Raw genomic sequence first — 27,872 nt, 5'->3', positions numbered from 1 at the left:
ATCTCTTTATTCTTTGGAGGTGCTCATTATACCACAGAGTATAGTAATACTTACAGAAACATTATACCAGGGTATATATGTTCTGTGCATTATACTCACAAAGTCACAAATCTGCCTTGTGTATTATTAAGTTTGTGACTGTGTTTTGTTTAATAAAATCAAAAATTAATTACAGCATTACTTAAGCCAAGTGGCTTTATAGTGATAAAAAGGACTTTAATTAAATTATTTAAAAGAAAACCTAACAAAAAAGGATTTGTCATGGGTTGCGATGGTGGTACAATTCCACGTAGGGACGAGCTTGTTCGACTTAAAAAGAAACCAGAACAGGTAAATATATGTATTTTAATCTCTTAAATGTTATTTCTGATGATGGTTTCTTCATGAAATTTTATAATAAAAACGTTTTGTTTTTAGAAAGATAAAGATGCAGAGCGTTCATTCAAATGGCGCAACTGCGCATTGTCTCAACAAACCTTGCAAGAGCCAGTGGTCGCTTGTGGATTAGGACGACTGTACAGCAAAAGCTCAGTAATAGAAGCCTTGCTGGACAAAGAAACCAAACCTGAATCAATAAATCACATCAAAAACTTAAAGGTAAAATATAATAATTGTGTTTGCAGGCAAACGAAGAAAAACCACCTTCAATTATATCGACAAGTAATAAAACGTAGATAGACAAAAAAATTGTCGAGTTAATACGCATTATCAAAGATTACTCCAAAAGTTGTAATCAGATCTTGATGAAATTTAAATGTGATATGATAAACATCGGCTTTCGATTAAATTAAAAATCATTAAAATCGGTCCACCCAGTAAAAAGTTATGCGGATTTTCGTGAATTTCCATCGATTTCTCTGCAGTCCCATCATCAGATCCTGGTTTCCTTATCATGGTACCGAACTAGGGATATCTCCTTTTCAATGAAATAAGAATTATCAAAATTGGTTCCTAAACAACGGAGCTATCCCCGAACATACATAAAAAAATATATATATACGGTCGAATTGAGTAACCTCCTCCTTTTTTTGAAGTCAGTTAAAAACTACGATTATTTATATTTGAGAGTTGTATATTTTTAAGTCCTAAAAATAAGTAATTGTGTGTTTTGCACACAACTTTTTGACTTTCGTTAAGTGTGTGTATCCACTTTACCTTATGGGGAATTAAATGTTTTCATTTCATTTCAACAAACCATTTTTAGTTATGACAAATGTATATTATCATTTGTTTTAGTATGTGTTATATGTTAAGTTTTTACACATCAGAAAAAAATCAAACAAAATTAAAAAAAGAAAATATTAAAAACTAGTCAACAAAGTCAAAAACGTCAATGCAACTTACAATTTTTTGCATCCTAAAAAATCATCATTCCAGATCGAATGAGTTATGGCTTTCATTATTAGGAGTTTTGCCTCTATTTAACACATTTTTAAACTTTCTGATTAAACTAAAACGGTGGCCTTATTTCTTAAACCAATTTATCACTTTTGTGCCTTTTTAATAAAAACTTCTGTTATATTGTTTTTAACTATCCTTGTTCCTACAGGACATCAAAGACTTAAAACTCATGAGGAACCCGGCTTACAAGAACACTGAGCACACAGATGGCGCTGCTGAAGGAAGTGCTCCATATATTTGCCCCATTAGCGGTTTAGAAATGACCGGCAAATTCCGATTCATATTTCTATGGAGTTGTGGCTGTGTGCTTGCTGAACGTGCATTGAAAGAAGTTAAACAGAATCTTTGTCATATGGTAAAATTTTAATGTATTTAAATTTATTTATTTTTTTTCTAACTTAGACAATAATGATAAAATGTTAGCATGTTATGTTATTTGTGTTTGTGGTTATGTATTGTGGATGTTTCTGAAACCCCCACACAGGATTCCATCCTAATACTATCTGATGAGTGTGAGTGGTTATATTGTCCTATATTATTGTTAATGTCCGACCGAAATTTAGAGACATTTTAAGGTCTTGGCTTTTTGGTTTGGAAGTTGTATTCTACGATAAGAACATAGATACAAACATAATTGCCTTTGAATGTAGGGCCTGTTTTAAGCTCACGAACATACTTTAACTTATATTATAGGAATATGAATGCATGATGTTATGGGAATATGTAATTAATTTTTTACCAGGAAATCTTTGTATGAAAGCTATTAGAAAAAAATAATAATAACCATGGTCTTTATGGTAAAGATAGAAGCTTTTAGAATTTTGACTGTCTCTTTGTTGTTTCATTCCTGTATTAAGATTGGATCCAATTTTCTCAGCTGTGATATTGAGTTTAATCTTGACAATCTTTCTAGAAATTTAGTTAATCCTCTATAAATAAATAAAAAAATTCATCGAAATCCGTCAAATCCGACCCATTATAAAATAGATAAAAAAGTTTAAAAAAAAATTCAGACAAATTAAGAACCTCCTACTTTTTAAAAAAAAGTCTGTCTGCTGTCGAAAAGAAGGTGTATTCAATGAAAATTAATAAAGTTTGTAGGTTACAGGCCAATATAGTGGTAATTTGGTAATTATTTAAAAATAACTTTAATTAAAGCCTTAACCAACTCAATATACAATAATTATAGCTTGTCAGTATGATCAAATATTGATCTAATATGGGTGAAACAGCTAGACACATTACAATAACAAATATTTTGAAGAAAAGATTTTTTTTTTAAAACTGTTCTTTCAATTAAACTTATATGATATGTACTACAGATTTTGAATTGAACATTTCAATTAATGTGTTCTTCGAAATATAAAGCATATTTAAATATATTTTGTCAATAGTTAGGGCCACATTCTATTTACTAATAATGGCTCAACCAATTTTCATGAAATTTTTAAACTTTTCTGTTTTTTTATATTATTATTGAGATGTATGCATTTGAGAGTTGCTAATACATGAAAATTTTAATGGTTCAGTTAGTATTTTATACAAAGTCATAGAATAATTAAGTAGTTAGTAGTAATAAATATTTATATTTGAAGGTTTTAATCAAATCAATAATAATTTTTCTTTCAGTGTCAACAACCCTTTACAGACAATGATGTTATAGTACTAAATGGAACAGATGAAGATATTAAAGAGTTGAAAGAAAAGATGGCAGTGCGTGTTGCCAATAGAAAGTCTAAGAAAACCAAATCTAAAACTGAAACTGTCGTTAAGAGTGAACCAGAAATTAATACTGAAGACTCAACATCCAAAGATGTACCCTCTACATCCTCAGATATTCTTTCAACATCAGTCACCATTAAGAAAGAAAAAGAAGAACAGCCAGAAAGAAGTGCTCAAGTTAAAAAAGAACTAGACACAATTCCTCTAGCATTACCTAAATTTAACCCTAATAAGCAAAGTAGAGGTCACTTTGGGTCAAACAAACGGGCACATCCAACACAATTAGCACAAGATCCTTCATACAAGAAAACTAAAAAGGACTACAGTATAGCCAAAGATCCTCAGACAAGTGAAGTATATAAGTCAATATTTACATCACATAAAACAGATAAGGATCAACAGAGAGCACATTGGGTTACTTATAATCCTTTTTATAACTAAAATAATAAAGAAAATTAGACAATATCAGGAAACTGAAAACTTTTAGGGTGTCAAGAGCAAAAGCTTATATCGGTGACTATACCAACTAGGGTCATGTTAATACAATTTACAAATTTGTTATGTTATTTCTTTTGGAAATTTATTTAAAAATAAATCAAATAAAGAAACAAATTCACTTAAATAAAATGTTTTATTTCTTATAATAATATTGCACTAAATTTGCACATAAATGTTATAATCTAATGAATAGAAATAATGATATTACAAAATTATGAAAACCAAATAAGGTTTCTATTACAAATTTTATATTAATATCATGTTTAAATGTACTTGGCACTGTACTGATGACATTGAAATTAATTTGGTAATTGCTGTAATGTTACTTTTATCTAGGTTCTCTATGTGAACACTATGTTTAACTAATTTATTATTTTACTAAAGTAGTCTTATAGATTCACTTATCTCCTAGACTCGCCTTACACGTATAATATTAAAATTATAACCAACGACGAATCTAAAGTACTCTAATTTTGTGCTTAATATTTCCATTAATGGCCAGTTTCTGGAATCTATCTGAAACTGGCTAACTCTGAATTTGCTTACTAGAGATAGAATTTTGTCGTAAGCTCCATACAAATTTTGTTAAAAATCTATTGGTAATATGGTTAGCTATACCAGAAATAGATTATTGAAAACGGTCGTAAGTAAACCTTTACTTTGAAATTAACAAATAAAATATATCTTCTTGATGAAGACTGAATTGATCTATTAACAATATTCAAATCATTTTTTTTTAAGAAAAAGGAATGTTATGTATATTTATTGCACTAAACAATTTTATGTACTACATACTACAAGTACAGATGACTAGTATTAAGTTACTTTTCAAAATTATATATTGTTTACAAAATTTGACACTGGAATTATGAGTAAAGAGCAACCATAAGGCAACTGCAATTTGTCATTAATAATAATCAAATTAAATTTCCCATAACTTCAATCTAAATCTGTCAATATTAATATACGACTAGAAGGTTTCTTAATTTATTACGATTAACAGTTTTATGAATTTTCTTGTACAGATGCCAATGTAGCTTCTATAATAAGGTTGAAGTCCAGTTCGTTGAGGCTAGCTTTAGCAGTCAAGAGGTCCAAAAATGTGTCGAGTGGAGACAAACGTTCGCCTGAAGGCAGAGCTGCTATACCTGTGTATGATATCCATTATTTAGATTTGATATAAGTAATAAGAACTTTTACTTTTATACTTGTTATATATAATTTTAAAATTCTAGTTTAAATTATTATAAGTTAAAAAATAAAATAAAAGGTCTTATACTGGTGTTATTTCAAGTGGCACTTTTTGATAATTTCACTTGCAAAAAACAATTTTAACTTTACATTATATAAGACTTGGTTTGAGAGGAATTTAATAGGTTTATTCCACAAAGCATCTGGTAAATGTACAAATAGTTTAAATTTGGGAAAACCCGATTTTAATTACCCGTCTAAACAATACAAAATAATGAGGAACAAAAACCAAAGAAATAATCCCCAAGTCTGAAAGGTCAAACTAGTATTATAGAGTCTACAGTGTAGAGTAGACTGAATGAGCCATCACAGACATCACTGAAACAAAAAGGGACATGATACAGACAACACAGAAGAATCAGCAACAACGAGGGAGTTTAAGAGCAAAGGCCAGCTGTTCAATTACGAGGTTCTCTAATGCCCAGTTTCTATACTCAGAAAACGCTTCTCCTCGTTACCTATCGTTAAATTTTGAACAACTTTTTTATTACAAATAGTCCGTTTGATGTGAAGTGGATACCTTAGCTTATAAACTCCAGCAAACCCAGGAGGATTGCTAGCACGTTGCTGACCCTATTCCAAACCCTTTTCAAGAGCTCTTGCTCTCCCTTTAAATTGAGAGCAGTGGTATTTAGCTAGAATCTTCTATAAGGTTAAGGTACTTCCCCAGTCGGGCTGCTGCAAATGTTGAGCAAAATATTTTCTTCTGTGCCCTACCTCAATAAAAATTAATTGCTAGAAATTGAACGAATTGCTCACAAAACGAATCGTTTTCTGAGTATAGGAACCGAACTTCATCATTAAGATCTGGCTTCCAAGTAGCACAAATGATTTCACTAATGTAGGAAACGGACTCAAACGAAGATGCAAGAGTAGACAGTAAAAATTGACAAGTGACAGACGACAGTTGACAGGTGACAGTCGACGGGACGGGTTGACAGACGACAGTTGACAGATGACAGCCGACGGGCGGGCGAGGGCCGGCGTCGGGTTACCTCGGGAGGGGTCGGTGCCGTTACCGGTGTCCTTGACGGGGCGGTGCGGCGCGTGGTCGCGCGCGGGCGCCGCGCCGCCGCTGAGCAGCGCGGCGGCGTGGTCGCGCGCGCGCAGCACGAGCGCGGCGCGGTGCGGCCACGCGCCCAGCGCGCGCCGCCCGCGCGCCTCGCCCACCAGCTGCACCAGCCGCAGCTTGTTGTTCACCGTGCGCGGGCTGGCGTCCTTGCCTGCAAACAATATTAGGTTCGCGAAAGAGTTCGTGCTACGCGAATGTATAGACATATGGCACGCTTCTTGTAATATCTCACTGCTGAGCATAGGCCTGTTTCAACTATGTCAGAGAAGGGTCACACATACAAAGACTAACAAACAGACCGGAAATAATTATTTGTATTTTTTTTTTTATGTCACTAGATCGGCAAATAAGCATACGGCTCACCTGATGGTAAGCGATTACCGTAGCCTATAGACGCCTGCAACACCAGAAGCATCGCAAGCGCGTTGCCGACCCTATTCCCAATCCCCCCAGGAGCTCTGGCCACCTTATTCACCAACAGGAACACAATACTGCTTGAAAACAGTATTATTTTGCTGTGATCTTCTCTAAGGTCGAGGTACTACCCCAGTCGGGCTGCTTCATATTTTGAGCAGGAAATTCCTGCTGTGCCCTACCTCAGTTAAAATAACACAAACACATTTGTATAAACACATATATCCACTTCGAGCGAAAATCGAACCCGCGACCGTCGGTGTTTAGGCACCGCCGACACAGCACACGCACCACTACACCAGAACAACCAGCTCGAGCAGCTCGTAATTTTGAGAAAGATAATTGTTTCAGTGCCCTATGTCAATAAATTGGTCACTAACTTGCAATAATCGCCTTGAGCACATCTATCTGCAGCTCGAAGACGTTCCGGTGCACGTACTGCACGAAGGCGTGGAAGGGCAGCGTGCGGTAGCCGAGGTACGTAAAGAACGAACTGAAGCCCTGTGGCTGAGGAAACGCGATCGAGTCCGTCGCAGCATAGTACTGCTCCAGGATCTTGAAGAGGTACAGCGCATGCGTGGGATCCATTTCATCTCTGAAATGCCATTTAGGAAGTTTTTTTTTGAATAAGAAAAGTAAAAAGAGTTAATTTAAAGTTTTAATGTTAACGATCAACTTAAAAAACAAAGCAAGCCAATCACACTACAAAAAAAATCAATACGAAAACAGTAAACGACCAAACGTAAAAACAGTGAGCTAAAGCCAAATCATGATTATAATGATAGAAATTAAAACCGTATAAACCAAAATCACACCACACAAAACAAAAACAAACCAAACCTGGACAAAAGCCTGGACAACCCAAAAACAAAAAAAAAACCACACAAAAGCAAGCTTAATTAAACAAAAAAAAAACATCTTAACGAAATAACGTGTACAAAAATTAGCGTGGTAACAGGCACAATATCAACTAGCGACAAACCAGTGAACCATTCACAAAGACGCACCGATTTTACTCTCATTATTCGTGTGAAAATTTTAGATATAGTTTTGGTCTAAACTTTTAGAAATCTATCTAAGTAGAATATTTGTCTTGACATTTTCACAGTCATAAAAAGAGAGTAACTTTTACCACACCGTGTATCAAATAAAAGAGCAAAAAAAAACCGACAATCGAAATTCATTTTAGCGACTGACGAACTCACCTGTTACTGTATAAAAATATACGAAAATATATTTCTGAAATTTCCACACGTTTTACTATCGAGAAAAGTATAATTATTGACACGAATATTAAGCGCTCATCCATAGATCTCTGTGCGAATCGTGGAGGTCACAAACAGAAAATAAATTTATAATAACATAAATAAAATGTAAGTGTGTGTACATACAAGTGTCTACTTCTGAAATATCTATATCCATGAAATTACGGATGTTTTAATATTGGTGATAGTCATTTATTCATAAGTTATAAAGTTAATTAAACCATTAAAGTCATAAAGCCAATAAAATAATGTTTTTTTTTTATATAAGTATACTAGCTGACCCGGCGAACTTCGTATCGCCTAACAGTCGATTCTTTAATTTTATTAATTTTTTTTTAGAACTTTTCTCTCCGTAAGAACCATCCTCGTACTTCAAGGAATATTTTAAAAAAAGAATTAGCGAAATCGGTCCAACCGTTCTCGAGTTTTGCGCTTAGCAACACATTCAGCGACTCATTTTTATATTAAAGATATAAGTACCAAAAGTTTAGCGCTACTGAAGCAAAGTAAAGGAACCGATCACGAAAGGCACGAGTTTGAAAATTGTGCTACAATATGATCACCTCGTCCCTGTGCCTAATTTTTACAACCAAAGAGACCCCAAAATTCTTTTCGAAACAGATTAAAAGTCAGCGCTCAATATCAGTGCGGATAACTAAACGAAAATATATTAATAATGTGTGGGTAACACAAAAATAAAATCGTACATATTGAAAAATAGCATGGTGTTGTCTCCTGTCAAAGATTTTCATTGTAATATGAAACTTTGAATAGTTACGGGTCTCTGTAAAGAACTCATTATAGACGGCGCCACGGTTCGCTTAAACCGAAAATAAAAATCATCATATCAAAAATTTCGCTCTAGCGGGTACATCGTTCCATAGCTTAATTGGCTAGAGCGCCGACACGGTCAGTCGGAGACGCGGGTTCGAACCCCGCTGGAGCGGTCAATTTTTGATATGATATTCAAAAATGTTTCGAAAATATATTTCTGACATTCGTAATTCGTCAGTCGCTAGTCGCCCGTGGAGGGGCCGTACATGTAGTGGAAGCCGCGGTAGTGCGGGTGCTGCGCGGCGAGCGCGCGCACGGCGGCGCGGCACAGCGCGCGCGCCGCGTCCAGCTGCGCGGCCGCCCAGCGCGTGGCCAGCGCGTGCACGCCGCTCTCCAGCGCGCCGCCCTCCGTCAGCAGGTGCACGCTCACCGCGCGCAGGTTCTGTGCCATCCGCTCACGTCACTCGGGCGAAGTGCGTAACTAGCCGGGGGGATGGGGATGGGTTGGCGTCACTCGGCCGGCGCAGGCTCTGTGCGACCCACTCACTATCACTCCGTTGGAGTATCTAACTAACCGTCATCAGGTGAATGGTAATCGCGCGCAGGTCTTGTGCGACTGACTCTCTCACTATCACTCGCTCGAGATGTATAAACTAACCATTGGTGAATAGGGATAGGTATAGCTAACTGGCGGGTTTTGTTTCGTGTCATAGCAAACCACGGGTGTGGAGCAAGGTTACCATGTTATGGTTTAAAAAAAAACCTCTACACTTCGACTGACTCCGTTCACACTAAACGCAAAAAAAGGCCAAAGGGCAGGGTGACTCAAAACGAATGGCAAAGAAATACAGTCATTTAAACCCGAGGACCAATGATTTCGAATCTTCCATAACGCCGGGAACGAATTACGATAGGCTACGTTTATAAAACAAACGTTAGTTAATAACCTTCTATTTTATGACTCGCTGACTAACGCAGTATTCGACATTGAACGAACTCCTTGGCATTGCTGCAGACGACAAATTATACGTAGATTTCATTCTTCATATTGGTTGTTTCCATGACAACTTAGTTCTCATATTCACCAATTTAGAGACAATCCACAAAATTAATTTGGAAATAGACAGGGCAGTTTTTATTAGGATAATATTCAAGGCAATGTCACGAGGACAAAGGAATGATCAAAAAGATAATTTAGTAAACTATTAGTAAGAAATGGTGGGGGTTAACAAGTAGATAAATTTTGGATTAATTTAGACTATAATACTTCACCGTGAAATCAAAACTTGGTATGAACATACTTCTGAACTACATCATGACTCAGATTTAGATCAGGTAGAAGATATTAACAAAATCTATTTCCATATACTAGTCATGAAGATATTGGGCCCAAACCCTTAGATACGAGAAACCAAAATTAAAAAAGGAATAACTTCTGCTGCAATTTGAATCATTAATTATTGAAGATACCACTAATGGTTTTGATAACATTTGGTCTCAGAAGAATTGACTATACAGAAGTTAGTAAAAAAAAAAAAACAATTTTTTTGCTCCAATGGACAGTCGAAAACGCTCAAGTTTAATTATCCTCAACTGGCATTACAAGACGTTCTCAATCGTGTATAATTCTCAACATCCTTAAGAGTAATTATCTCGCGCATATTTTACATACACAATTCAACAACTGCAGTGCAGTCAACAGCATTTTTAACGCGAAAAAAATCTTTATAATCTTAAGCCTTGAATCGTCTAAATTTCAAGATAAAAATTAAAATAAATCTAACAAATACACCTATAGTAAGAGACGAAAAGTTTTCTTTGAGAAAATTCTTTTAATTACAAACACTATTAATAATTAACTTATACTTTAATATTTTATGAGAATTAAAGCTAATGTCAAATACATAAATCATTTTCGTCTACACAGTAACAGAAGAAAATTACTATATTATAGTCGTTCGTCTCTTTTAACATACGATCCCAGTGGTCAAAATTCGACCATTATCATCATCATCATCATCATCATTTCAGCTTATTGCAGTCCACTTCTGGACATAGGCCTCCACAAGTTCGCGCCAAAAAATGGCGTGACCTTATGTGTGTTGCCCATAGTCACCACGCTGGGCTGGTGGGTTGGTGATCGCAGGGCTGGTTTGTCGTACCAAAGACGCTGCTGCCCGTCTTCGGCCTGTGTATTTCAAAGCCAGCAGTTGGATGGTTATCCCGCCATCGGTCTACTTTATAAGTTTCAAGGTAGTAGTGGAACTGTGTTATCCCTTAGTCGACCATAATTAATTTAAATTATAAGTTTGAACATTATTAAGGTTCTGTTGTCAAAGACTATACTTCTATAATAAAAAACAAAAGAGTATTATTTATGCGTGTGTGTGTGTCATGTATGTAATGTTTTTTTTATTGATTTTTTACGCATAATTTTAAAAAAAATAGCATTCTGTGCTCCTTTTATATATAAACTAAAAAAGGGAACAAAATTTTTGCTTCTCCCATTAATATATAGATTAAATGAATAAACAGCGCGCAAACTCGATGCGGTGTGTCAGGACAGTACTCACGGCCGCAATGACGTGTTCCTGCCGGCTGGTGGTGCACACGTCGAGCTCGGCGAAGGGCAGCGCGTCCTGGGGCGCCAGCGAGCGCCGCGGGCCGCCCGGCGACAGCGGCGTGCTGCAGCGGGACAGCGCCTCGGGCTGCGGGCGGGGGCAGTACTGCTCGGTCAGTGATCTTAACTAATATTTACTAAGCAAACCTGGCACAGAGTAGTATCACAATTAGTTATAATTATTTCTTAGCCAGAGAGAAGTTTCACGAGAACACTATGACCAGACCGCGAACGCGACAAGAGTTTAGCGGTGTTCGTAACCCGATACGGCTACAACCTTTTTTCATACGTTTAGGGTGGAAAACAAGCGTACGACTCACTTGATGGAAATCGGTTACTTTAGTCCATAGATGCCTGCAACACCTGGATCATCACTAGCAAGTCGCCAATCCTACCCCCGAACCTCTTAGGTGTTGCGGCGCGGCCAGCGCGCACAGCGCGGCCCACAGGCGCGTCCAGGCGTCCTCCGCGAACTGCGGCCCGCGCTCACCTGGTAGCAGTGCAGCGAGACGGCGAGGCGCGCGCGCACGTGGTCGGGGCGCAGGCGCGCGCGCGGCGCGGCCAGCGCGCACAGCGCGGCCCACAGGCGCGTCCAGGCGTCCTCCGCGAACTGCGGCCCGCGCTCACCTGGTAGCAGTGCAGCGAGACGGCGAGGCGCGCGCGCACGTGGTCGGGGCGCAGGCGCGCGCGCGGCGCGGCCAGCGCGCACAGCGCGGCCCACAGGCGCGTCCAGGCGTCCTCCGCGAACTGCGGCCCGCGCTCACCTGGTAGCAGTGCAGCGAGACGGCGAGGCGCGCGCGCACGTGGTCGGGGCGCAGGCGCGCGCGCGGCGCGGCCAGCGCGCACAGCGCGGCCCACAGGCGCGTCCAGGCGTCCTCCGCGAACTGCGGCCCGCGCTCACCTGGTAGCAGTGCAGCGAGACGGCGAGGCGCGCGCGCACGTGGTCGGGGCGCAGGCGCGCGCGCGGCGCGGCCAGCGCGCACAGCGCGGCCCACAGGCGCGTCCAGGCGTCCTCCGCGAACTGCGCCACGCGCTGGCGCGGCGCCAGCACCACGGCCGCCGCCGCGCCGCGCCACAGCGCGCACACCGACACGCACAGCCGCGCGCCGCCCGCCTGCGCCAGCCGGACAACATCTCATTAAAGGCCAAATTAAATTAAAATATTTATTTCTCTATAATTATACATTTTTAAAAAAAAGTCTTGGTAGCAAATCCACTAACAATTTTAAAAAAGCTACATTTTAACATTAGGTAGATTACACAACTTAGGTACTGTACCCAGTGTTGAACCATAATTGTGTTTGACCGTAAACGAAAAAAAACTCCAATATAAATATAAAAATTAAAATATTAAAATAAAAAAAGAATCATTAAAATCGATACACCCAAAAAAAATCAAATTGAGAACCTCCTCCTTGTTTCACTAGAGGTCGCTCTACGACAGATGCTGGTGTGGCGCTTCTCAAACATATATATGACGCTTGCGAGAAAACCCAAAATGCTATTATGGTATATTTTATGACCTATCAAAGGCATTCGATTGCGTGGACCACGGGATCTTATTAAGTAAAATTGAGTATTACGGCGTTAATGGTAAAGCTCTTAATCTAATTACTTCATATCTATCTAATAGAATTCAACACGTATCAATAAACGGAACGAATTCTTCTGGATCTGTGCTAAAAATGGGCGTTCCACAGGGGTCGATTCTGGATCCATTTCTTTTTTTATTATATATAAATGATCTGCCATTTTATGTTAAATATATTTGTGATATAGTGCTATTTGCAGATGACACTTCTCTAATATTTAAAGTTGATAGGAAAAAAAGTAAATTATGATGACGTGAACACTTCTTTGTCGCGAATTCAAGATTGGTTTAAAATAAACAACTTTTGAACGCCAAAAAAACCAAGTGCGTTGTGTTTTCGTTACCTAATGTTAAGCATCCAAATTATAACTTTATAATAAACCGACACCAGCAATTTATACTAAGCTAACTCTTAAAAGTAAACTTTACAATAGAGGCTTATAAAAGGGAAAAACGTGATACCTTTTATATTAATTAAGAAACTTATTTGAAATTTGGTATCTTTAATAGTTAATTTATTTATTGCAATTTCACATTTTTTTATTACGTATAAAAACACATTTTATCAAGTTCGCATTAAAAAAACAATCTTATCGAAAAGTCGAATTGGCGTAGTATTAATTGTTGGTGTCGAAATAACGAGAGGCTTATTGTCAACGATACTACAGTTTTCTTAGGGATACATTTGGACTCAAAACTTCAGTGGAATTCCCATTTGTCCTTGAATGGTAGACTCAGCTCCGCAGCATTCGCAGTTAGAAAAGTATGACAACTGACCGACGTTGCAACTGCACGCTTAATATATTTTAGCTATTTCCATAGTGTTATGTCTTACGGCCTGTTACTGTGGGGTAATGCTGCTGATATTGAGACGATATTTATCTTGCAAAAAAGGGCTATTCGCGGTATTTACGATCTTGGAGCTCGAGTCTCCCTACGGGATGTTTTCCAAAAGGTAGACATATTAACAATTGCGTCGCAGTATATTTATAACAATATTATGTATATTCACCACAATATTCATTGTTTTGAAATAAATAGTAATCATCGCATTGTAAACACGAGAACGAATAACAAAATTGTAACTCCAAGTTTCCGACTGCGCAAAGTAAACGTTTCCTTTCTGGGTCATGGTATTCGCATGTATAATAAAATCCCACAAACGATTTTGGAATTGTCTCAAGATAAATTTAAAGTTTTTATTAAAAAAAAATAATAGATAAAGCTTATTACTCGCTGCAGGATTACATAGTTGATAAAGGTGTGTGGACTTAGTGACGCTGTATTTTATGCAACATGTTATTAATTTTGTACTAAAACACAGTTTATATATTATTTTTCAAAAGAGTAACTGCGGAGTTTCTTGCCGATTCTTCTCTGCAGGATCTACATTCCGAATCGGTGGTAGCTTTACTTCTACAAATATAATAATTGATTTTTAAAGTTTTAATTTTTAAAATGACGATTCGAAAGTGCTCTTGGAGCCTATTTGAATAAAGCTATTTTTGATTTTGATTTTGTTTTAAAGTCGATTAACCATCAAAAACATCAAATCGCACACGATAACATAATATGCTATAAACTGCTACCGTTAAAAAATCTAGAATACTAACCTTAACATCAGAGAACTTCAGATGCAAGGTGAAGGGCAGCCAGTTCATCAAGCTAACAGCCGAGGCGGGCAGCGACCGTCGCGTCACCGCGTACGTGGTTCCTATGAGGTACTCCTGCATCACGCGCTGCAGGCCGCCCAGGCCGTCGTGTTGGTGCAGGCAGAGCCACGATATTAACTGCACATATTAAGGTGAAAATGTTGACATTTTAATGTTCTTATTTTATGGAGACTGGATGAGGACTGCGGAAAACCGCGATATTTGGTTTGAACTAAGGGAGGTATATGGCAAGGAGTGGACTGCGATAGGCTGAAGAGAGAGAGTGCTTATGTGAAAAAATTCGGTTATTAAGAATTCCCATTGTATAGACCTGAATGATTTACCTCTTCAGCCAAATCCGTATTCCCATCATGCTGAACGAGATAATGCATGATTCCCAATTTATTCTCAATTGACGTATCGCTCTTAAAGGTGGACGCCAGGTCCTTCTCCGTCACATTCATAGTAAGCACATCCAGGGTATTGAGGTCAACCATGGCGTGGGCTCCCCATCCCAGCAGTGGGGCTAAGCTCGGCCCGCTCTCACTAGGTTCCATGGGAATGACGATATGGCAGCAAGGCTCGTGGTGCGGACTGATGTCAATGAGATGTGTGAATAACATCGGTATATTGACTAGCAGTTGGTTGTCTGAAAAGTAAGAATCATGTTACGTGAGTTACGTGAGAATTTACATACCACACCAGTAGTACAACATACTAGCAAAAAAAATGTGAAATTTGATCATAGAATAGATTTTTCTAAATTCGGCTCATAAGATAAGTACCATAAGTAAACAGAAAATAAAAAAAATTTATGATTTTATCCTCAAAAAAATCACACAGGAAGAGACTAGACCAAAGAGTATATAATTAAACCTCCAGATCAATTTAACATTATCTCCAAAATAGATAGATTCGTCACATCACATCAGCCTTTTGCAGTCCATTACTGGACATAGACCTCCACAAGTTCACGCCAAAAATGGCGTGAACTCATGTGTTTTGCCCATAGTCACCACGCTGAGCTGGCGGGTTGGTGATCGTCGCACCAAAGACGCTGCTGCCCGTCTTCGGCCTGTGTATTTCAAAGCCAGCAGTTGGATGGTTATCCCTAGATATAAGATAGATTATCAAAGTAAAATAACTAACCATTATACAACGTGTAAGAAGGTCGTAATGATTTGGCGAGTGACCACGGCAGGTCCGGCACGACGCTGTGTATCACGCAACCGTGATGGAGCAATGTCACGGAATATGCAAAGTTTACACCGGAGTCTTTTAAATCAACATCATCCAGGACCAAGGAACTCGTTGAATCGTCTAGAGGCTGAAATAAAATGATAATAAGTTATATTTTTTTTAGCACATTCTGCGTAGATAGGACTAAATAAAATATTGATGTATGTCGGGTAGTTTCGAATAACTTTGTGACGTTAGGACGTCTGACACCTCAATCCTCCCGTGACCATGGTTGCTGTAAAGTATCCGAAACGTCGGGAATCAAAAGTTAATAATAAACCGCGATAAAATCCGAAAAAAAGTTGTTTCATTAAATGATAATAAGTTAGTTCGATATCTATAGAAATAAATAAAATTGGAGTGTCTGTTTGTAATATTAAAATAACCGCTTTTTACTAAATGGATGTACATGTTTTTTACGATTTTTGTCTGTCTGTCTGTCTGTTTGTTCCGGCTAATCTCTGAAACGGCTGGACTGATTTAGACGGGACTTTCACTGGCAGATAGCTGATGTAGTAAGTAGTAACTTAGGCTACTTTTATTTTAGAAATTTATTTATTTTATAACTCTACGAACTGAACAATAACTTTTTTGTTAAAATTCACGCGGACGAAGTCGCGGGCACAGCTGGTATAATAATAAAATTCTAAGCTGCAATTGTACAGTTGGAATTTTCTAATATTGGATGGTAAGAAGAGCTTTAAAACACAATCAATTATGAATATTATATCAATAAACAACTAAGCAACGTTTCCTTCTAAAGAGAATTCCAATGCGTTCCAAATTCGAAGAATGAGGAGGTACTTAAAATCAAGATTATAGATAGAGTAACCGACGTTTTATTCTTGCATTAAATATTAATATATAATATATAATAATTATTATGCGTAAAATATACATATAACATTTTTAGATAAAATTCCCTATCAGCGGTCATGATATCTATAAATGAATTATGCTATAAAGTGTGAAAGTTCCAATTACTTCAACCTTTATTTTTTTACCTTATAAAGGTAGTGATGACAAACGCATAGTAAACCTCGCTGATCACACACTATATACAAATCCAAACTGCAATCATGCACACGCAGCGGTATAGGATCGTCTTCGTAGGAACCGCAAGCTGCTGCGGCGCCATGCGCTCCTGGTACATGCGGCAAGCTGAGAGGTATATTGAGCTGAAACAAATATTAAATATAAATAATATTTACTGTACAGTAAACATGTGTGTTGTTTGACTTATAGTGTGTTTGTATGTTAAAGATTTTATTTGTATAATAATGTCCCACTCCCAGTTGCCCTAATAACCTGTTAAAGAAAAGAATTTGAGTTTCATTTATCACGTTGCATCACTTAGGATTATGATTATGAATAAATTTTTATCCTGAAACAGTGTTTCTTTGATGAGATATTAGTTTTCAGTGCCGAGTTCTACGAGATAAAATAATAAAAAATTCACTGATAATTCGACTACAACTACTATTAGCTCAGTTGATTCATGACCTTTCACTTTCCCTTAAGATCCACGTGTCGTGTTCACTGGGACGTCTAAACTCATCTCAGCATTTGAATTATTAAAACTGTAATACACTAGATATTCCGTTTATTATTATGCATTACATATTTGAGGGCGTAAAGCCATCTTTTCTCAAAGGTATAGATAGAAGTTATAATAGATTTGATGATAATTACTAATCGCGGTAGAGAAAATATTCGTCAACCAGTAGTGAAGCAGCGATTTTCTTATACAACTAGAGTGACAAATGAATATTCGTCCGCCTGATGGTATGCGGATACCATGGCCTGTGGACGCCTGCAACGCCAAGACAAGCGCTTCGCCGACCCTACCGCCGACTCTACCGCCGACCCTCTCCAGGAGCCCCAGGCTACCTTACCACAGAAACACAACACTACTAGACATCTTTTTTTTTACGTGGGGAAAGTCCATCATGGATACCCTCCGGCGCGGGGGCTTCAGAGGGTTATGTTAGACTCCTACTGACTAAAGAACCACCACGTGTGAGCAGTCGTCCGCCTGGGTGGGGCGAGATGTGGTCGCGCTAGCATTCGCCACCTCGCTCCGGCGGTAGGCCCGGACAGACTCCGGGCGCCGGCACAATGATGGGGTGGCCTCGCTCACAACAAGGCCACCCCTCAGACGTGTGGGGTCGTGTCGTCCGGCAGGCCGAAGTCCCCCGACTGTCGGCCGGACACTACTAGACATCTGCTCAAGATGCAAAAGGGCTGTTCTAAATTTTGAACAAGATGCTACTGAGCCCTATTTAAATAAGAGTATGAAGGCTAGTATGAAGAGTATGACTCCTACCCTTCACTTATTTGGAAAAAAGGCATTCGCTCAGTAGTAAGACATTTAAAAGCTAATTCAATAATTCATAAGTCTGGTATATAAATGGTCAGTAGCACTAAAGGATGAAAACATAAATTGTAACGGCGAGGTCAATGGAAATCGCAGGTGAACTCATCCAAATGCCATAATCTAACGAAATAAATGGACCGTCGTCGACGCATCGCAAATCGTACATTACCGAGTTCGATTTGCGTCAAGGATGAACGAAATTTATTTATTTTTAATTTTCATTTATAAATATTATTTTACCAATTTTGTCAAATTTGAATGTTGTAATTAAGAGCTAATTATCTCGTATATTTGTTGAAATAATTCTATCTTTAAATATCAAAATAAATATAAATTTATTAATAAAAAAAAAATAGTTAAATTATTTTGTTACGATTGTAATTCGAAAATTTTTAAATATAAAGTACACATTAAAAAAAAAACTATCGAAAAAATTAAAGAGATTTACAAACTTTAGCGACAGAATATTTGAGTCATTTCAATTGAAACCTTATTACGTCATTAGACACAGTTATGTAATTATAGTGTAGGTACATTTGTTCAGGGTGAAGCCTAATCTTTCTACGATGGTCACTCGACTTATAGAACATCGATGTTAGATTATTTTATTATTATTTTTTGTTATACATATTTATCTACAATTTATTTAAGTTAAATTTGGAAATTAGAAAAAACTAAAATGTTTGTGGTACTCTCCCCACTGTGATTCGCAGAGCTAAAGGTGAACTGCTTGGATATATAGACACCTAGCTAACGGAAATCGTTACTCGTGGTAAGGAAACTATCAACCAAATCACAGCTGAGCAGCGTGGTAGATTAAGCTTCGACCCTTGTCCTACATAGAGAACGAGGCCTTTAGTGGAGACGAGTTAAAAAGACAGTAGTTTCAGTTAGAGACTGAATCAATGAAGCAAAAACCAAACAGATTTTTTTAAATATATAATTTATACGTTTTTATTTTATTTAGTCTGTTATATCTTTCTTAAAAACCATTTTGTATGTCAGACAGCTTATTCAAATTTAAATTTGCAATAACAGCTTGTTGAGATATGACTTTTTTGTTCAGTAAATTTTCCTTCGTTGAGAAGGTAACCTACACATTTGTAAAAAAAGAAAAAACTAACAAACAATAGTCCGTTTTGTAAAACGTTGTGACAGAGACCATGCACTACTTATACATCACCATACGAATGTGAACCATGTGAACGACATGAGGTAGAAACTTGTACACTTTGTAAACAATACAAATGTATTCTGTCTGCTAAGAATACAAAAAAAAAACAGTAATCACTGTATTTGTACTATATAAAATAAATTAAAAAAAAAACAATTTTAGAAAGTTTGTTTCATTCGTGATACAAACAGTTTCTGTCGTTGGACTTAAAAAAAAATCAACACCCATAGACAAGCTTTATTTATTTATTTTTTAAAAAAATCGAAACTTATAGGCAAGTTTCATATAGTAGTTAGCAATAAGATCGCCATATTTTGCATTTATTGCTAAGTTTATTTTAAATCTAATCGTTTTGTAAGTACTTTTTTTATTTTGTGCAATAATATAAAAATGTAATCTTAGCCTTAGTCTAGTGTTATTGCTGCATTTTAGAAAGGTTTATAGAATTGACAAAGTGACGTTATGACTATTGCGCTGGCCTCGAGTTCGTTTCCCGCTCATGACAAACATTTGTTGTCGGTCACAACGATATTTGTAGCAGACTCTAAAGGCATATAGGGAGAAAATCCTATAGTGAATCGAATGAGTGTGAGGCGTTTATTGACTTATTTATTATATTATACTAAAACAGCATAAAATGTAAATCTTATAACTAGTTTCGATATTTAGATGTATCGTTTTGGGCACTTAATTTTTTTTTTTTTTTTTTTGATAAAACATTTTTGTCATAAATATATGTACATACCACAGTCTCGTGAGGCAGATCAGCGTGAAACTGCAAAGCGGAGAGAGTCGGCGTCAACTCTGATGGAGACTTAACCTCCTCGCCCTCGGCGAAACTTTGAGTGGGTGCTCGATAGTGGATGTAGAAAAGAACCTTTGGAAAAAATAATTAGTCAGCAGTCTTTAATCGCCTAATTTTTGTGAAATCGTTAATTTATAATATACTAGATCTGCACCGCGGTTTCACCCGCGTTCATTTGAGGAAAAAACGTGGTAAAATATTATAGCCTACCTCGGTATATGAACTAACACAAAAAGGTTTTTTCAATTAGAACCTTAGTAGTTTCTGAAATTAACGCGTTCAAACAAACAAACACTTTATAGCTTTATAATATTATTAGATTAGCATAGATATTTTTTTTTTTTTTGTTTCTTTGAGAGAATTCTTTTGTTTCTTACTTCGTACAATTATTTAACAATAAAAAACAATTACAAAATTATATATAACCCATAACCTGCAATATTGAAGAATTATATCTGACTGGCGACCTGCTCCGGATTCGCACGGTTGCAAAAACTATCAGTGTTCCTCTACTATATTATGCATGTATTATACATATAAACCTTCCTCTGAAATCGCTATTTACTAAAGAAAGCCGCATCAAAATCCGTTGTGTAGTTTTAAAGATCTAAGCATACAGACAGCGGGAAGCGACTTTTTTTATACTATGTACTTGACTGAAAATATGACCTAATCTCTGTAATGATGATAATTTTCTGAGAACTATTATGATAATATTTTTATTAAGTGCCCCGTATATGTACCTATGTCATTTAAACAGATGGCAAAGTATTTGTATTGTAATTAATACTAAAATTATTCTATCAGCAAAAATAAGTTTGTTAGCATAATTTGCAATGAATGTCATACCAGACTCATTACACATTAATCCTTAATTTAATGCATTTCTTAAAATTAGTAACGGCTCAAGCTAGTCTCTCGGTACGCGCGATTTCTAAAGTCAAACCAATTTTACGTTTTTTTTTTTGTTTTTTTTTTTTAATAAATTACTTGAATTCTTTATTTTGCGATTCAATTTTACAAATAATTACAAGACGGGTTTAATGCTGTTTGCATTTTCTACCAGACAACCGTGATACTTGCATGAAAGTATCGTATATCGATTTACAACAATGTAATATAATGCACTACGAGTACACTAAAATTAAATATACGGCCTAACAATATAAGCCTTTTATTAGATTTTTAAGGAATTATTTGAGCTCTTTTCTAATCTCTTTATGTAACTGTGGAATACTACAGACAGACGATATAGACAAAGATGATAGTTAAGACAAAGTATAAGGCTTTTTTTAACTATTACATTTTTTTAATATTATACTTTATTTATAGTTTAACTTATAGCATTATAATTGCAAACAAAATATGCACGACATTATAATATGACAGCTAAATTATTTCGCTGATTCAATACTAAAAAAATGCTTTACATTCCTTTTTTATTACAAATACACGTAGTACAGTAAATACTACTTCTAATATTTTCATCGGTGTCTATTATAACAGAAGATATGAAAAGATCCAGTCAAAAAAATCTATTATAAAAACTGCTACTTTTTTGTATCACAAAAAATATTAATATATCAAAAAAAACCTGCACACCTTTGTCTATTGTTTATGAACATTAGTTGTAGTCATCCTTTTGTATTTTAACTGTACAATAACAGTGAGTTAATTTTTGTATTGTCAAAACATGATAAAGAATGATTGTAAAAGCTTATATTATCAGTAGAACTTTCTTTAAACTTTCACTGTAGTTGTTAGTTTCCATCTCCTATTTATAGTTATCGACAACAAAAATTCTAATGTTATAGGTATAATTTGGGTATAATACTCTCTTCGTAATTATGTCAAAAATGATTGTGAAAACCAAAAAAAAAGAAATAACGGTTGAAGTTGACTGACTCATCTAGAATGCAAAGGAGATTTTTAAAAATTACATAGCACTAACGAATCGAAATTGGAAGTATTTAGTTTAATAATAACAGTTTTACTTTTAGTCAGCAGAAGAAACAATGATTATAAGCCAGATTATGTCTTAAACTGTGAAATAAGCTAAGCTTATAATTAGAACAAGAAATTGACAAATATGCAAAACTTGTAAAAAGTTTTAGATACAAATGTTATTTTTTTAGAATCGATAAATCAACGATTGATTACAACACGATAATGATCAAAAGCGCATTTCAACCTTATGTAAAGGTTTCTAATAGAAGCTGATGTTCAAGATATTCAATCTACAGACTTAATTTTAACCCCATATGGTTTTTATGTATAGTTTGATAGAAACATTCGTAAGTTCTTTGTCCCACATGAAATGCTTAAAATGAAAGCTAGAAGATTATATCACAAAAAGCGATAAGCTAATTGATTTGTGTGCCAAATTTAAAAACAAATCATCATTACAGCCTATACAGTCCACTGCTGGACATAGGCCTCCACAAGTTTACGCCAAAAATAACGTGAACTTATGTGTTTTGCCCATAGTCACCACGCTGGGCAGGCGGGTTGGTGACCGCAGTACTGGCTTTGTCGCACCGAAGACGCTGCTGCCCGTTTTCGGCCTGTGTATTTCAAAGCCAGCAGTTGGATGGTTATCCCGCCACCGGTCGGCTTTTTAAGTTCCAAGGTGGTAGTGAAACTGTGATATCCCTTAGTCGCCTCTTACGACACCCACGGGAAGAGAGGGGGTGGCTAAATTCTTTAGTACCGTAGCCACACAGTACAACGTAAAAGTAAGTAAAAACAAATATATTGTATTATATGACAAATATGTTTATCATCAATGATATTTGTTTAATTGTTCTTATTAATAAACTTTATTGTATAGACATTAATATGTCTATACAATAAAAACTTGTTTATGTTATTTATACACTTGAAGTACTTAACTTTTATTTTATATTATATTAGATGGTCGTTTTATCCTGTGGTTTATTACCTGATAGTTGAGCCCAAAACCAGTTAAAATTGTAAGATTAAAGACAGTTAACCTTTGTTAATCATTATTGGGTGAAAACCATTAAAAATGACCATTTTGACATCATAATTTGTCCATGCGTAATATTTAATAAACTATTCTCTTGTCTCAAGCAATAAGAGCTTGCTATGGTAAAATGGTACAGTATCTAACATAATATTATAGTTTTATGTACCTTATTAAACGTATTTAGTAAGTGCAATTCTTTTTTCAGACCGAAACCGGATTTTCTCCATACAAAATAATTTGTCCTTTTCATGACTCGCGTTACAAAAAACATTTTAAAAAGAATACTAAATATTGTATGGAAATATATGATTATTTTTTGTAAAGATAATATGATTACTTATAGTTATCGGGTAAAGCTAACTTAATTTACTTATACAAATAATTATTTCCAAACATGATGTCCATTATTTTGTTCATTTTTGTCACTTTTTTTGTCTCGTCACAAAAATGATATAAGTAACAAAAATGAACTAAAGACGCATTCACAAGTCTGATTTTTATTTTTATTAAAGTTTTTTTTTTTTTAGGTTATGTCAGACTGTTTTTGGCTAAAAACAACTACATGTGAGTAGACTCCCGCCTGAGGTGGCGATTAAGGGGGGATTAAAGGGTTAAGTTAATAACCTAACCTTAAAGTTTTTTTTTACTGGTACGTCTCTCTCAAGTACCTAATTCAATGACTGTAACGACAGTTTTTATGGTGAATTTCTTGTGTCTGATCTTTAACGCTCCTTGAGTGAGCATTTTATTGTTATTGGTGGACCCATTCATAAAATGCACTATCAATCAATTTTGACTATGATCACGTGATATTTGGATTTCTGTCAAATTATTTCTTATAAAAATTCGAGTTTTCCGGCATTTATCAATGAATTCACAAAGCGGTCAAATACGAAAATCTAAGGTACGAGCGTAACCGATAGTATTGAAAAGTGTTTCCCAGTATTTCCTTATTGCAATGGATAATTTTGGGAATTCGCCTTCTTATTATTGATTTTGCAAATATGATCAGTGATCGATACTGAGCATCCCATTTTTTTTTTGTACTCATTAAAAAGTAGTGGTATATAATATGTCTTATTTTTCTTTTTAGAATGCCGATGACAGCAGCGAATATCAGCGACGATATAGACGCAAAAATTTGAAGAATTAACATTTAATAAAATTAAAAAAAAATTAATAGTAATAATTATCCGTTATTGTGTGAATTGTATAAAGACCCTAAGTTTTCATTTTTGTTACTTTTTTGTTACGAGTTTCATTCTTGTTATGGTTTCATTTTTGTTTCATTTTTGTCACAATGGTCATTTTAAATGGTTTTCCTCTCTATTACTAATATTATTAGTCACAGCACAACATTTTATTGCACTATCTTTGAACATAATCTTATTAAATAAAGAGACTTTCTAATTTCAATAGAAATTAAAAAAAAATTTGAACCTTTAAATTTTGAAAACCTTTAGAAACTCAAACTGAATACAGTCAAAGATACAATACAAATACCTAAAAGTGTTGAATTAAGCAAAAGAATTTCTACTCGAAAAAAATTGAAATCATTACATAAACAAAAGAATGTAGTTCAAGGTTTTTATGTAACATAACATTTACTTATGATTCATATTGTACTTTTCATTTAATTTTACTGTAATAACATCTCATTAACATAATACATTATTGTACAAATTTTCGAAAGTGCACCTTCAGTCTACTAGAATAAAGCAAATTTTGAACTGATGTAGTTTTCTAACTCATATAGAATTGTTTAGAACTATTAATCTTTTTAATTAGGAGATAGATATTTTAAAATTGGTTGTTATTAATATTTTAAATTGACTTTTAAACTTTAACTTCTTTTGATTTGGCACTGAAGTGCTAGCATGATACCAGGGACTAAATATTTGTTACATCTATACATATAATAAAGGAAAGTCAAAACTGTACATTGAATATTTTTTTAAAAGAATACTTGGGGTGTAATCTACTATCACCACCGAATCCAAAAATATAGTTTATAGAATTTTTGTCTGTTTGTCTGTATGTATGTCCGGGATAAACTCAAAAAGTACTGCATGGATTTACTTCAAATTTGGCACGAATATTATTAAGAAGTCGGGTCAACATATAGGATACATATTATCACCCTATCACCTACCGGGAACGAGCAGTGAACCTTTATTTCTTCAACGCATTCTGTAACAATGTGTAATCTAACGAAGCATATTTAAATGTTGTTGTTATTGTGTTAATAACCATGCTATAAGCCAGCTGCACACTATAAATAAAGACATTCTGTAGTATATTTAGTGTCAACATTGCAACCGTGCGAAGCCGGGGCGGGCCGCTAGTAAAATAATAAAGGTCTGTTAATCCTAGACAAAGATATTATATCAAAAATTCACTGAACATAATTTAAAAATTAAAATGTTTGTTATGATAAAAATTACAAAAAATTAACTTACTTTAATGATATTTGACTATTAGAAACCTAATTAGTCATGAGTAATTAAGGCTATTAAACCTCTCCTTATGACTTGTAAAAGCAATATAGTAATTATATAATATAATAAATCAGATGAAATTACAATTAATAGTAATATTTTATATACCATTACCACTAAATGAGATAATTAAGAACTATTTCTACTGCTACAATATAATCAAACTCTTACCTGATTAGCACAATCCCATTGGGCCCATGAAAATACATTGACAATTGTCTCCGGATCAGTGTAAACCCCATCAAATCCCCATTTTTCCGTCCCATCATCACATTCATTTAAGAACAGAGGTGAGCGATAGATTTTAATACCTGAAAATATTATAAAATTAATTATATTTAATTCAGCTGATACTAAGATTAGTTATTAAATCTGATTATATATACATACATTCCAAATGTTTAAAAAGCAAAAATCTATCATTCCTTATTCCAGGACTGTATTTATTACTTTTTCCGTAAACAAACTGCAACATAATCTGTTTTGTAGAAGCTTCTTCCACTGCTTCTGGGAGACCTATTTTATCAGTCAACAGAGAGACAATGTAGGGATGATATAAAGCCTCTTTAGACTCATCTGTAGCTAATATTTTTTCTACATATACAAGTAAACTGTGAGTGGAATTGACTGACGCTTGAATTATATTGAGTTTTTTCTCAAAAGTATACAACGTAGATAGAGATTTCGTTTTATTTGAGTATACACCAATATTCATTACATCGCTACATTTAACCGTCGAAACCCAGGTTAAAATTTGGGAACCGTCTTGCTCTTGACCAACTAGCCGCCACTCTCGAGCTGTGACTTCTGCAAATAATTTATATATAAGAAATATCCAAAGCTATCATATTCAAAAGAAAACACAAACTGTATGTTACCATCATCACTGTTTGCTTGCAGTATCCCGCAAAGTTTTACAGCAATATTCTGCACTGCCATATTTGAATTGATAGCGATTGAACCTGTTTTTATTCCATTCCTAATATATATGACAAGTGTAAAGCGTTATCAACATACAAATAGTTGACGATATAATTGACTTTTCTCACTCAAATCGCATCAGCTGGGCGCCAGCTGTATTGCGTAGTGAAGCTAGTTATAGCAATTATGACAACATTAGTGAAATATTTTGTAGCGCTAGTGTTCAAGTTATCCAATAAGAGTCGATTATTTGAAATAACGTTCCATTTTTTGTTCATTACTAAATGTAATTGATTAAATAATATGAATCAATTACATTTTAAAAAATAAAATAAAAATAAGTATTTTAAGCGAATAATTATTCTATTAAAAACTTAATGACGATAACTGTACTGGTAAATTATATGTGCATAAATTATAAATAAATTGCACTAACATAATATTTAATGTATTTTATTACGTTAAATTATGTATATTGATGATATGATTTCACATCAAAACAATACATTATAATAATGATTAATTAATTAAACAAAAAATTCTGTAGAGAATGGAACGTTATTACTAATGACATTTCGTTTTAAGAAGAAACAAACGTGAAGTTATCCGTTTGTCTACTTGCTGAGCACCGATGTTTTACCGCGACATTTTCGCGCGGAAAGCCGGGCGTTATTGAGCCGTGGAAAGCTAAAAGTTAGCATGTAAAATGAGTAAATTACTTTCTTCATAAGAAATTTGTGAATATTTATTGTTAAACTTGTGTAAGTGATATAATAAGACTTTAAATATAGTGTAATTGTACTATACGTTTGGACTTAATATCTGGTATACGAGGAAATTTTGTTCTGTACAATTTGGATTAATTTGTGAATGATCAGGTAAGTTTTTAGTTTAGTTTTATCTTCTTAAGGATATAATATTACTAATATTATAATGAAAATTTTCAACTATATCTTCATTTTGTCTATAATTAGGTTATAAATTTCAATAAGCCGATAAGCTCAGGCGGTTATGACTTCAACGGTTACAGCTTATGTTACTCTTTAAAACGTTTATTTCGATATTTTAAGTAAAAATTGACCTAAAACGATCATACTAGATTAAGAATGTGCTATTTTTAACAATTTCCAAAAGTGGTTGGGCTGAGAAACCCAAGCTAGCGACGTGTCTAATGGCGCTGACGGGAGGATTTCGCGCGCGATTGTGACGGATTCGTGGCATATTTTAGTCCAGCTGATTCATTATTTTTAGTATTTATACACCTTTTAATGATGTATTACGTATTCTACTGATTATATGACGAAAAAATAATTGCGTTTATTAAGTATTTCGGTCTCAAAATACGACATGAAAAAATTTCTCCCGCCAAACAGTAGAGGGCACGCTGACTGTATTTTGATAAAAAAAATGATACTTTTACATTAGTATCGGTCGATTTATGATTTCGACGTTACTTTAAGCCTTTGCTAGTTATATTTAGTGGATGATTTTTTTAGAATTACGTCCTCTATCACGGTTGTCAATTGACATAACCCTATTTACGGTTTGATCATGACATGCGGTAATTTAGACCACTAATTCCATATTTTAATTTTATTATCACACATTT

The 27,872-nt window shown here is 35.3% G+C and overlaps 2 protein-coding genes across 2 annotated transcripts; one reads left to right on the top strand and one right to left on the bottom strand.

Moving 5' to 3' along the window:
• The first annotated feature begins 88 nt into the window (after nucleotides 1-88).
• Nucleotides 89-3,740, top strand: LOC123655113 (replication termination factor 2). The gene is made up of 4 exons (XM_045590953.1): nucleotides 89-330; nucleotides 418-597; nucleotides 1,550-1,756; nucleotides 3,031-3,740. The coding sequence occupies exons 1-4, from the start codon at nucleotides 262-264 to the stop codon at nucleotides 3,562-3,564; spliced, it is 990 nt and encodes a 329-aa protein (XP_045446909.1). The 5' UTR covers nucleotides 89-261; the 3' UTR covers nucleotides 3,565-3,740.
• Nucleotides 3,736-26,357, bottom strand: LOC123655103 (protein pigeon). Its single transcript, XM_045590944.1, has 14 exons — nucleotides 26,221-26,357; nucleotides 25,733-26,149; nucleotides 25,514-25,653; nucleotides 19,796-19,927; nucleotides 16,504-16,677; nucleotides 15,410-15,587; nucleotides 14,605-14,909; nucleotides 14,222-14,398; nucleotides 11,919-12,131; nucleotides 10,971-11,105; nucleotides 8,664-8,839; nucleotides 6,739-6,953; nucleotides 5,892-6,095; nucleotides 3,736-4,769 (listed from the first exon to the last, which is right to left on the bottom strand). The coding sequence occupies exons 1-14, from the start codon at nucleotides 26,279-26,281 to the stop codon at nucleotides 4,627-4,629; spliced, it is 2,670 nt and encodes an 889-aa protein (XP_045446900.1). The 5' UTR covers nucleotides 26,282-26,357; the 3' UTR covers nucleotides 3,736-4,626.
• Between the last annotated feature and the right edge of the window lie 1,515 nt (nucleotides 26,358-27,872).

This window comes from Melitaea cinxia, chromosome 1 (genome assembly GCF_905220565.1).
Source record: "Melitaea cinxia chromosome 1, ilMelCinx1.1, whole genome shotgun sequence".
NCBI lineage: Eukaryota > Metazoa > Arthropoda > Insecta > Lepidoptera > Nymphalidae > Melitaea > Melitaea cinxia.
Note: the sequence above shows the minus strand (reverse complement) of the source record. Positions and strands in the feature narration are given on the sequence as shown.

Coding starts and splice junctions, on each gene's coding strand:
- LOC123655103 (XM_045590944.1), bottom strand. CDS start 26,281: ATGGCAGTGCAGAATATTGCTGTAAAACTTTGCGGGATACTGCAAGCA. Junction 25,654..25,732: donor GCTTTTTAAACATTTGGAAT/GTATGTATATAT, acceptor TAATATTTTCAG/GTATTAAAATCTATCGCTCA. Junction 4,770..5,891: donor CCGCCCCGTCAAGGACACCG/GTAACGGCACCG, acceptor TATCATACACAG/GTATAGCAGCTCTGCCTTCA.
- LOC123655113 (XM_045590953.1), top strand. CDS start 262: ATGGGTTGCGATGGTGGTACAATTCCACGTAGGGACGAGCTTGTTCGA. Junction 331..417: donor TTAAAAAGAAACCAGAACAG/GTAAATATATGT, acceptor TTTTGTTTTTAG/AAAGATAAAGATGCAGAGCG. Junction 1,757..3,030: donor AACAGAATCTTTGTCATATG/GTAAAATTTTAA, acceptor TTTTTCTTTCAG/TGTCAACAACCCTTTACAGA.